We start from the raw sequence: 12186 nt of genomic DNA on the forward strand, positions 1-12186 counted from the left end.
TTGGTTAACCTGACAGATGCAAGGATCTTGTCAGTTTACAATCCTTTATTTTTTATTTTTTATGCCTATAGCACCTAGTCTTCCTAGGTGGTCTCCCATTCAAGTACTAACCAGGCCCGACTCTGCTTAACTTCTGAGATCAGACCAGATCAGGCTTGTTCAGGGTGGCCTGGCCATAGACTATGCTCACTTTAAATAAAGGTGATAAGGATTTCTCTTGATAGAAATGGATTCACAGATTAGGGGAAAATCATCACGAGATTCCTTTGAACATAAACCCCTCTGAGTTGAAATGCCATTTGAAAATTAATCAATAAATTAATGATTGTAAATCCATTTAATATCTATACATTATAAAAGATTTTCTTAATAAATCCATTGAAATAGTATTCAGCCTCAACAGGTGAAATGGCCATTTCAATAGATACTTACCTTGCTTTTCCATTTCAAATTTCACTAATTAATTCACTAATTAATTTAACCAATAATGCCTAAAAGAAATCAATATTCCACTTTTTTATAACCTTAATCTGATTATCTTTCTTCAAATCTAAAACGAATAACAACTTGCCTTATACCCAAGTGCAGGAATTACCTCGTGATAAAAAAAAAAAGGCAAATCAAATGTGTGTAAGCAAACATGTATGAGTTAAAACAACTCATGTTTTAGAATTCTGATGTCTAATTGTTTCTATAAATAAATTTTAATGGTATGTGGATCTTACCTTTTTGTGTACTACACATCTGAACCAATTTTAAAACAATTGATCATACTTACCAGCTCTAAAAGGCTTTATGATTCACGAAAAGAATAGGCCTTATTAAATAATCTCGACAGAAGTCATATTTCCTATTATTATACTGAGAGTTCTGGTGCTGATAAAACAAACAAACAAACAACCTCACATATAAACATACGTAGCACATACAAAATGCATAGTATAAAGCTTTTCACTTACTTTGTACTAGGCTGTTTTTATAGGGCTTTATCGAGGATAAGAGATGGAGCACTAGTCCTCCTTTCAGCTAGTGCTTTTATTTTCTATACAGGAAAAAAATCAAAATAAAGACCACATGGCTTGGAAAGAAAGTAAATGCCAATTTTCAATTCAATTTAGTAACTTTTTGCCTATTTCTGCCTATGAAAGGATCTATAATCTCTTTAGGGAGATAAAATAATAACATCTGAACTAGGATACTAAGTGTCAAAAGTGGTATAGGCAGTATTTCTTATGGTCAGAGAATAAGCAGGTTAAAAGATGACCAGAGTATCTGAGAAAAGCAATATCACAATTATTATCATCTTTGCAGCTAACATAAATATTGCATATTATGTGTCAGGCCTTGTGCTAAAGACTGAACTGTATGATCTCATTTATACTCCAAAATGCATCCAAGTTGGTTCTATTATCTCAGGGTAGGCCTGAACTGGGCTTCAAGGAAAGACAGGATTTGAAGAGATCAAGTAAAGGGACAAAAAAGTTAAAGCAAAGGATGGAGACTAGACTCTTACACATTTAATAGATCTGTAAATTTAAATATTTATACTTCTGGTAATACTTTCTTTAATAGATTTTTTTGCTATAATTCTTTTTAAAAAACTTTTTTTCCTTTTCTAAGTGGTAAATAAATAGAGAATTGACTGGATATTTCAGGTACTCTGTTTCAGAGGACTTCAAATTTGTGCTAAATGAGGTCTTATTCAACTTGAATTATTCAGATAGCTACTCTCTAAATTCAATCTTATATATTTAACACCTATAGATACAGTCAGAGGGCCTGCCACTGGATGTGGATGAGTAAAATTAACAATACAGTAACAAACAACCTTGAATGAAGTTCAGGTTGTATCATGGAAGCCATTCTTCCTGTTCTACCCTCTCATCCTACCATGGCAAAAGGTCTCACTACTGCCTAGGCCAGCCATGCTTGGGATCTAGATGCTGCTCTAATAGGAACCCCATAAAACTAACTGGCTCAGTATGAGTATTCCATTACATGATTTGTAAAAGAATTGCTTCTTTGCTAGTAAAACAAAACCTAGACCCTAGCATAGGAACAGAGATAGAATCATTCAGTGACAAGGGGATGCTGGGCTTCTTTGTCATAATTCTTATCCTCCAAATTCACCATGACCTCTAAGGATCCCTTTTAAATTACTACTGTCACCAGTACCATGGCCTCAAGTGTTACTGTTACTGCCATTAATCTTTTGGGTTACATGTGGAAACCACATGCCCTTTTTCTCAAGATCTATTTACTATGCTTTGAACTCTGAAATGTGCCCGATCTTTTTAAATTTATCTAGGTCCCTCACTCTCTGTCTCTTTTGACCCTGAGGTTCTGCATAGCCTACCTATGGGGCATTCTTGACATATCTTAGTAGTTTTGCTTCTGTTGCTCCTAACCCTCTGACACAACTGTCAGCATATCCAAGCTCCTAAACTAGATCTTCATTAATAAGTGATTTATAATTCCAATCTCCTTGGCTTTCAGGTTTATAAGGAATTTGGAAAGAGTTCAAGGACTATTATATAAAAAAAGAATTAGTATATGGAGAAAAGAACGAGCCTAAGAGAAAAGTTAAACTGATCTGAAATTCTTCATTTAGAAATAATAAGAATCTCCAAATGAAAGTAGAGTTATAATATGGAAGATAGCAAGGGTCTTCCAAGGAAGATGAGGCAAAAAGAAACTTGGCTAACTTGTAGACTGAAAATCCAGGTTGATCTTGGTTACTGGTTCTTTGAAAAATTCATAAAAGCTGTGAACAAAATTATGCATATAATTTCAAGAGGTTCAGAAACCAACATAACATGAATTCCCTATGGATTCATGAAACCCAAATATGAAACTTCTGATATAAAGAAATTCTTCTGAGAGTGATAGCTGTTAAACATGAGAAGGGATAATCAAAGAAGGGAGATCAATTTTCTTTTGTAAAAGTGCTTTTAAAATAGTTTTTTTATGGAGACCTAATGTAGAGGACCATTTGTATATATAGTAATTAGACTGTGTTTCCTTAGTTATAAAATTGTCAGATATATGGATCAAAGGGAGTATATCTATCTTACCTAGGGGACTCATATTCAAAAGCATGCAAGCAAACCACAGGTAGAATTTATTTGAGATCCTATTGTTTGTACTAAGACTTACCCTACTGCTAATGAGACATGCAACCCAAGGCAATCCAGTCCCTTCTTCGGGCCTTCATTTCCTTATCTAGAAAACGAGAAGATGTGGACCACGTCGTTTCTTAGGTGTCTTTAATTTCTGAGAGTCTCATGTTCATATCCACCACTCACTCACCTGGATATACAAGAAAATAAACATTTCATACATTACTCATTTAGAATTCACAGGATTCATTTCTCTTGTAAGTAACAAGTTTTAAGAGTAATCAATACAACGGGGACTTAATGGGTACATAGTTTGGGCCAGGCCTAGCATACGCCTGACACAAACTGTATAACCAATAACTGAAGGTTTTTTGTAAATTTTAAAGTCCACTCATTCTCCACATTTACACCACTGTCACAAAACATACACAGAAAACAAACAAATGAATAAACAAACTTTTAAGGAGCTCTGCTGAAATGTTGTGATTAAGAAAATGTCAGTAATTGATATGGAATTGGATGTTGAGAGTCAACCTTATACACCGACTATATTTTTTTTTAGATAATGTTGGTGTTTACAACTTTGAACCCCATGGTAAACATTTGTCTGATGATAAAAAGTTAATCAGTTGCCAAGAAATGGTGCTGGGACAACCGAATATCCACATGCAAAAGAATGAAGCTGGACTCCTATCTCTCATCATATACAAAACAGCTCAAAATGGATCAAGCACCTAAAAGTAAGACCTGAAACTATAAACCTTTTAGCAGAAACATAGGCAGAAATAAATATTTGTGATCTTTTATGAGGCAATGGTTTCTTACATATGATGCCAAAAGCACAAGCAACAAAAGAAAAAAAAAAAAAAACGTAAATTGAATAAGAGTAAAAACTTCTGTGTTCAAAAGATACTATGAAGAAGTGAAAAGAAACCCTGCAAAATGGGAGAACATTTCTGCCAATCAGAAGGGATTCGTATCTCGAATATATGAAAGATTGTTACAATTCAATAAAGACAAGCCATATTTCAAATGGGCAAAGGATCTGAAGAGATGATTCTCCAAAGAAGATATACAAATAGCCAATGAGCACATGGAAAGCTGATCAACACCATTAGCTATCAGAGAAATGCAAATCAAAACCATGAAGTACCACTTTATACTCATCAGAAAAGACAGATAATAACTGTTGAAGAGGCTGTGGATAAATTGGACTCACACACTGCTGGTGGGACTGTAAAATGGTGCTATCACTTGGAAAGTAGTCTGGAAGTTCTGCAAATGGGTAAATGTAGTTACTATATGACCACACAATTCCTTTTAGGTACATATGAGAGAAATGAAAACACGGCCATACAAAAACATGAAGTTTCACAGCTGCATTATTGATAAAAGCCAAAAAATGGGAAACAATTCCAGCATCCATTATGACACTGCTGAATGAATGAACAAACTGCAGTATATACATAAAATGAAATACAATTCGTCAATAATGTACTGACAAGTACCACATGAAAGAATGTTGAAAACATTATGCTAATTAAAAAAAGTCAGTCCCAAAAGACTGCATTTTATATGATTCCTTTTATATGAAATATTGAGAATAAATAAATCCATAGAAACTTACAGCAGATTAGTGCTTGCTGGGGTGTGGGGACATGAGGGGACTGGGATATGGTGGTAAGGGGTACAGTGATTGTTTCTGGCATAATGAAAATGCCTTAAAACTGACCATAGTGATGGATGCACAATTCTATGAATATATAAAAGTCATTGAATGGTACACATTAAGTGGATGAACAGTATATAAGAAATATATCTCAATAAAGAAGTTAAAAAAAAAAAGCTAATTACCAAACTCCTAAGCCACTGGGCTCCATCTCAGCAAACTGATTCATAGCCAGAACCTATAATTTTCTTGATTTGTATAACAACCATGTGAAAACAGAACTTGTTTGATTTTTGTCCAAGATATTTTTGTACTAAATGTTTGAGTGGCTGTCCATTTGAATTCTTCAGAGACCTGAGGAATAAGCCCACCTGCTCATTGTGGTTTGTCATCATTTCTCCCCTAAACCACCAGTGCCCTACTCAGTCTTCCTGTATAGTAAACTCTCAATGGCTGTGTGTTACATCAATGAATTGACATTGACTATATTGGAGATTTTAAGGTGGTAATATAATAGTGTGCCTACCTAGGAAAATGCAGTTGTAAAAAGGTAACAGAAGAAAAAAATGTTTTGTTCTATTTTCAACAACTCAGAAAACACTGTTAACATAAAACCTATATCTAGCCTCTCATTAGACTTTTAACTTCATGTCAATCAGGAGAAACAGTACTATTTTTGGAACCTTTTAAATCACTCTGAATCTGGTTATTCTTAGTTTAAAGAAAAAGAAAACACATTAAAAAAAAAACAGGATGAAAGATTTAAGTTAGATGATTTTTCATAGTTTTTTTCATTTCCTTTATGAAAAAAAATTCAAGCATTTCAGTTGAATTTAAGTGAAATTCAAACATTTAAAATTAGCATAGCATTCAAATGGCTTTGAGGAAAGCTTTTCAATACTCAAGTTTCAAGGCTAGAACAAAAGTGTGATCAAATTTACAAATTAGCTTATTCAAATTTGACTACTAACCCTGTTGTGGCTAGTCTGTATAATTTCTTGTCTTTTGTACACACTTGCACATTTGTTTGTGGGGACATGCCTCCAAGATCTTGGCTCTGCAAGGGAACAAGAAAGTAATCCTTAACCTCGCTTCTATGTCTTATTTTCACAAAAAAGGTTTCTACTACTGAGAGAGCCAAAGCTTCTCACTGTTGTCAGTGTGGTCTGCGAAGTTTATGATCTTCCACACACTCATAATTCTCCCATGTAGAATCAATTTGAGCATTTAATTAAAACAAATGTCCTGACAACATAGACTACTGCAAAGGAATAAAAGTTCTGAATTTAAGACGTATTTTTACTTTTGGCTAATGTTTGTCTTTCTGTGAGACATCTACTTTGAAATAAAATAAAAAACATGAGAATCAATCACTGCATTGTAGATGAATGGGCACATGGCTAGTAGACATTTGACCTACATTCTGGACATTGTTCTACTCCTTAACTCTTCAGAATCTTTTTGTAAGACTGTTACCCATGACAGGCTATAGGACATATCTAAATGTCTAAGAGGCCTGGCTGAACCTCTCCCCTGCTCTAAATCTATCTGTGAGCACAAGGAGGCTCATGGTCGGCAGTTAAGAACTTGATAAGAATAGCTGAATCCAGGTGAAACTGAGGCGACAATCTAAATGACACCCCAAAGATGAAACACTCTAATACAATCTTCATGGTAAATAACAGTTACCAGTACCATGACTGTTCACTGTTGCCACGCTGCCATGACCGACAGACCATTCCCCACTGCCACACTGCCCAACTGATGCAAGCAAATGACCATTCACTGCTGCTGCTGCATTACCATGACAATGGCCAGCTGAGATCATAAAGAAACAGTGCCTGGAACCCTGATCCCAAGAATGAGTTTTTCTCATGAAAAACCCATGAAGCTTCCTCTTCCATGTTTACCTAAACCTCTCTTACATTTCTAGTATCCTATTTCAGCCACCTCTCCACCGCTAAGGGTGGAGAAGTTGATTTGAGAGCTGCGCTCCTGCATCTCCATTCTCTGGGCGTAGAATAAAAGCACGTGATGTTAAGGCTCACTATCGGTTTGTGATTGGCTTCCCAACACACCTAGTGGAAAATGAATCCAATCTGAGATCCTAAAAGAGGGGTTTCGCCTGACATAACTGTACAATCTGCCAGAGAACAGAATAAAGATAATATATGTGAAAGTCTTTTGACATGGAAAGCACTGTGATAGTGTAACATATAGAGTAACACTTTAAAGTGCATAAGTACTTTTCATAAATAAATACAAGAGTAGAACACCCCTTATATATAATTCTTTGCTTCTCCATCCCTACCTCACTCATGCAGTCTTCTGGGGTTATTGCCATGGACCTTCAAGTTGGCTGGACTTTCTTCTTTGGCAAAACCACCAGTTTCAACCTCTGGTCATAATTCCCTTTCAGCAGCACCTTGGAGTAGGCAAGCTCAATGCACTTTCTGTCAGAGTGTTTCTAGGGCAGGGCTTCACTACACTTTTGGTATTATGGCCCATACAAGTTGATATTATTTGTACATCCACAGTACACTTTAATAAACAAAGGGGCTCTATGGTTGCCCCAGTACCTATCCATCTTCCTGAAGGCTAAGAGACTGAATGAATCAGACACATCTGCAATGGTTGCCTACAGCAACCTCTCACTTTCTTCATGTAGTGTGGAAGAGTATGGTGATCAAATCCCAAACCCATAATTGTTAAAAAATAGTGTATGTCAAATGAAAATAAAAAATAGGACCATGTCTATCCAGGGTCAGGCAGAGTGTAAATGGCTACTGTTGAAGCTGTGGTCAGGAAATACAGGCACCTTCTTAGATGTAAATCAGAACAAAGGTAAACAGGGAAAGCAAAGGCCAAAGACAAGCTAGGTTCTCTGGATCTTTAACTCATGAGCTGATGTGGCTACATTCCATGATCAGATTCTACATACTAGTGAGCAGACATCCAAAAACAGATTTTCCCTTTCAGTTGTGCCACATGACAGCTGTCTGTCAAAATTAGGTCAAGGCTGCTCAACACAGTGCTGATATGGCTAATTCTGTTCTTGGTTGGATGCTTCTAATCTAAACTGGTCCTAGATAAAGAAAATCAGACTGAAACAAATTTATAAAATAAACTGGGCTGTCTCGCCTACCAGCCTCATTATTGGTGGCTGAGAGAAGGCCGTTTCCTCTGCTCTCTTTCCAGACTCCCACATTGTGGCTAAGTCTTCAATGAGTAAAGAAAAGCTAAACATTACCCCCTTCCTAAGTTGCTTCAGAAAAGTTCTGTGGTTGCCATTACCAAATTGATCATTCACCCTTCAGGCTTTCTGCACACATCAGGACCTGTAGAGTCCAGGTGATCTAGACACTGAAGATAGCAACAGAAAGAATAGGAGAGCAATCTTTGCTCAGTGGAAGTTTATTTTAGAGGTAGTCAGTCAGCTCAGGCTACTATAATAAAATAACACAGACTGGGTAGCTTGAACAGCAGACATTTCTCACAGTTCTGGAGACTGAGAAGTCCAGGGTCAAGCTGCCAGCAGGTTGGGTTCTTGGTGAGGGCCCTCTTCCTGGTTTGCAGACAGCTGCCCTCTTGCTATACACTCACATGGGGGACACAGAGAGAGTAAGCACTGGTTTCTTATAAGAGCACTAATACTGTCATGGGGATTCTGGCCTCCCGGGCTCATCTAATTATCTCCCAAATGCCTCCACTGCCAAATACTATCATACGGGAGATTAGGGCTTCAACATAGGAGTGTGGGGGACACATTCAGTCCATGACAGAGGTTTGTGCCAAATGCTCTGGAGACATGAGGGGTATGAGTCAAAAACTCTATCAGAGCACAATAGTAAAGTATACTTAATTGTCTCAAAGCGCTGCGTACGCAAGTGTATGTATATATAAGTGTGTACATAGTTTATGTTTCAGTGGCACTTTAAACTGAAATCTCTTATATTTGCAGTTATTGATATCGTCTAGGAAGGCAAGCTTTATAATCACATATTCTGTTAAGTGGTGTGTAGTCTTACATAAAGCACAAGATATCTTTACTTCAAAAAGACCAGCCACCAAGTCCTGGATGGCAGGATAAGAACTGTGAAAGAATTCAGACACCCAGATGATGGGAGTTGGTGTTTTCATTTTCTGCAGGTACTGTAAGTTGTCATTTGTCTCCCAGTTCATTGGACATGTTTCACCTTTTGCCCTGCAGACCTTCCACTAAATCATAACCTGGGAAAATGTAGAAATCACATTTGAGACCAATTGCTTCGCGACAATCCTCACTTTAAACAAAAGCAACTTCACTATTTAGGTGTATGTGACTTGTGAGTTTTCAGTCTGTAAGTTATAACAGGGCTCAATAGTTAAAATTAACAATTACTTTTTACATAAAAGTGGAAAAATAAAGGACTTTTCTTAACTTCCATTTTATAAAAAAGTCATAAAAATTAATTTTCCTTTCGCTATGTTAAAATGCACTATTGTGTTCACATTTTAAGTAAAAATAACTATGGAAGAGTCTTTTCCTACTCTCGAGATTCACTTTGTAAAATGACTTGAGAAATTTTCAACTCAGTTTTTCACACACATGATTTTCCATGATAGAGTCATCCAAGGAATAGGGTTCAGCGCACTCATATATAACTTTGAAATATAGTTTTATGAGTTTGGAGAACATGCCAAGCTTTCCAACTTTAGAAAGCAGGGCTGAAATATCAGCATGGAAAGCAGGACTGGCTAAAGGACTCCTGAAATAGAAGTGCCTTACATGAAACATCTGAAAACGACAGATACCAAGGCATAAAAATCACAGATTTCCAAAGTAATTAGACTAGTGATTGTATCATTGTCACTATTTGTTAATATTTACTGAGATGGTTAATTTTATGTGTCTGCTTGTCTGGTCTAGGGGTGCGCAGTTTAAACACTATTTCCAGGTATGTCTGTGAAGTTATTTCCGGGTCAGATTAGCACTTGAATCGCTGGACTCAGTAAAGCAGAATGCCCTTCCCGAAGTGGGTAGGCACTATTCATTTGTATAGGACCTTTCTCAGAACAAAAAGTGGAGGAAGGAGGAATTATCTCTTCCCCCACTACCCCTCACTCTTGAGCTGTAATGTCACGTCTCATCTTTTCTTGCCCTCTAGAACAGAGGGTGGTAAATTACACCACCAGCTTTCCTGGGTCTTGAGCTTGCAGACAGCAGATCACAGGATGTCTATTGGTCTGTTTCTCTGGAAAACTTTTACCATAAAGTTACCTAATGGCGACTGAGAATATAACATTCGGTGGTACATGGAGAGGGTAGAGACTGTTCTCCAAAGAATAAAATTACTTCTCAAATGTGGTTTACTCATTTGTTATATAATTCAAATCTACTCTCTCCTATATTTTATGTTGCAAGGAGTAACAAATACATCTATAGCCTAGTTGGAAAGAAACATAGAGTTGGAAGATCTGGGTTTAAAGTCCAGCTCTGTTGAGAATTTTGGCATTAATGTTCATGAGAGACGTTTTTCTGTAATTTTGTGTTTTTGTACTGTTTTTGCTTATCAGGAAAACATTGTGAAAAATTGATGTTAATGTTTCTTTAAATATTTGTTAGAATTCTCCAGTGAAACCATTTATGCTTAAGAGTTTAGAGGTTTTTTTTCTGGAGCTGTTTTATTGTTAATTCTATTTATGTAATGATTATAAGACTGTTGTTATTATCTATTTCATCTTGGTTTAGGTTTGGTAATTTGTGGTTTTGAGGAATTGTTCCACTCTTGTCAAAGTATGAGTGTAAAAATTATAGTGTTCTCTTATCTTCTTAATGGTTGCTGGATCTATAATGATATCCTGTTTTATTCCTGATATTGGTGATTTCTGGGCTTTTATTGCCACCAGTCTTGAGGGAGGTTTACCAATTTTATTATTTTTTTCAATGAACCAAACTTTTGTATTCTTGATTTTCTCTACTGTTTGCCTATATTCAAGTTTATAGATTTCTGCTCTACTCTTTCCTTTGATCTTCTTGCTTTGGGTTTATTTTTTTTTTCGAGTCTTTTTCTTCTTTTTCTAGTTTCTTGAGATAGAAAATGTATTGATTTCTTTTTATTTTTCATTATTTTTTAAATTTTATTTTATTAGATTCAAGTATACAGTCCATTGGTTAGACATTTATGTAGTTTATAAAATGATCCCCCTAATTGCTCTTTCTCTCCTCTGGCTCTCCACCTAGCCATTACATTAATGCGAACTGCATTCCTTATGCTGTGCTCTCCACCCTCGTGACCATCTATCAACTACTAATTTGTACTTCTTTAACTCTTCACCCCATTCTCCCAGTACTCCAACACCCGTCCCCTCTGGCCATCTCCAGATTGTCTTCTATATTTGTGTGTCTGTTTTTGATTAGTTTGTTCTTTTTGTTCATGCATATAAATGAAATCATGTGGTATTTATCTTTTACTGACTGATTTCACTCGATCCATGTCATTGCAAATCATAGGATTTCTTTTTTTATAATGACTGAGTAATATTCCACTGAGATCTTTTTAAATGTAAGCATTGTTATAATTTTTCCTCTCAACACTGCTTTTGCATTATCCTACATATTTTTATATGTTGGGTTTTTTTTTTTTTAAATTTAGTTCTAGGATTAAAGACATTTCCTTTCAAACTTCCTCTTTGTCCAAGGGATTATTAGGTAGTTTTGTTTGGTTTCCAAGTGTTTGAAATTTTCATTATCTGTTATTGATTTCTAGTTTGATTGCATGCTCTGTATGATTTCGATTCTTTTAAAATGCTGATGTTTGTTTCATGGCCCAGGATATGGTCTATCTTGGTTTATGTTCCATGGGCAATTGAAGAGAATATGTTTATTTCTATTATTAGATATGATTCCATAAATGCCAATCATATCTTTTTAGTTCATGATAAGTTCTATATCCCTGCTAGTTTTCAGTCTAGTTCTATCAATTGCTGAGAGAGGTGTATTGAAGTCTTCAAATATAATGGTGATTTTGCTTATTTCTCCTTTTGGTTATGTCATCCTTTTACTTTACATATTTTTAAGCTTGTTCATGCATACACACTTAGAATTGTTATGTCTTTTTGGAGGATTGAGCCTTTTATCGTTACATAATGTCCCTTTCTGTCTGTGGTAAGTTTCTTTGCTTTGAGTTTACCATATTCATTTTTAATATAGCCACTCCTACTTTCTTTTCCTTTCAACCAACCTATGTCATTGAATTTGAAGTAAATTTCTTGTAGATAGGATATCATTAAGTAAGCTTCTTTTTAATTCACTGACAATCTTGGTTTTTTGACTGGTGTATGTAGATCATTTATATTGAAGGTAATGCTTGATATGTTAGAGCTTAATTATGCCATTTATTATTTGTTTTCTGTTCC

The 12186-nt window shown here is 35.8% G+C and overlaps 1 protein-coding gene and 1 pseudogene across 2 annotated transcripts in view; both read right to left on the bottom strand.

The window, feature by feature from the left end:
- Positions 1–62: 62 nt before the first annotated feature.
- On the bottom strand, positions 63–181 carry LOC112485759 (annotated as a pseudogene).
- Positions 182–3156: 2975 nt separating this feature from the next.
- The window catches only part of LOC102886519 (probable ribonuclease ZC3H12C), a 64098-nt gene continuing 55068 nt past the window's right edge, over positions 3157–12186 (bottom strand). For both annotated transcript variants that reach the window (XR_003048525.1, XM_025051867.1), the window contains one exon: positions 3157–3309. Coding sequence is in view for 1 of the 2 variants with exons in the window: in XM_025051867.1 (XP_024907635.1) it covers positions 3302–3309 (8 nt within the window). In the remaining variant the exon portion in view is untranslated. The remainder of the gene's footprint in view (positions 3310–12186) is intronic.

The sequence above is a fragment of the Pteropus alecto genome, unplaced genomic scaffold, assembly GCF_000325575.1.
Source record: "Pteropus alecto unplaced genomic scaffold, ASM32557v1 scaffold188, whole genome shotgun sequence".
NCBI classification, from domain to species: Eukaryota; Metazoa; Chordata; class Mammalia; order Chiroptera; family Pteropodidae; genus Pteropus; species Pteropus alecto.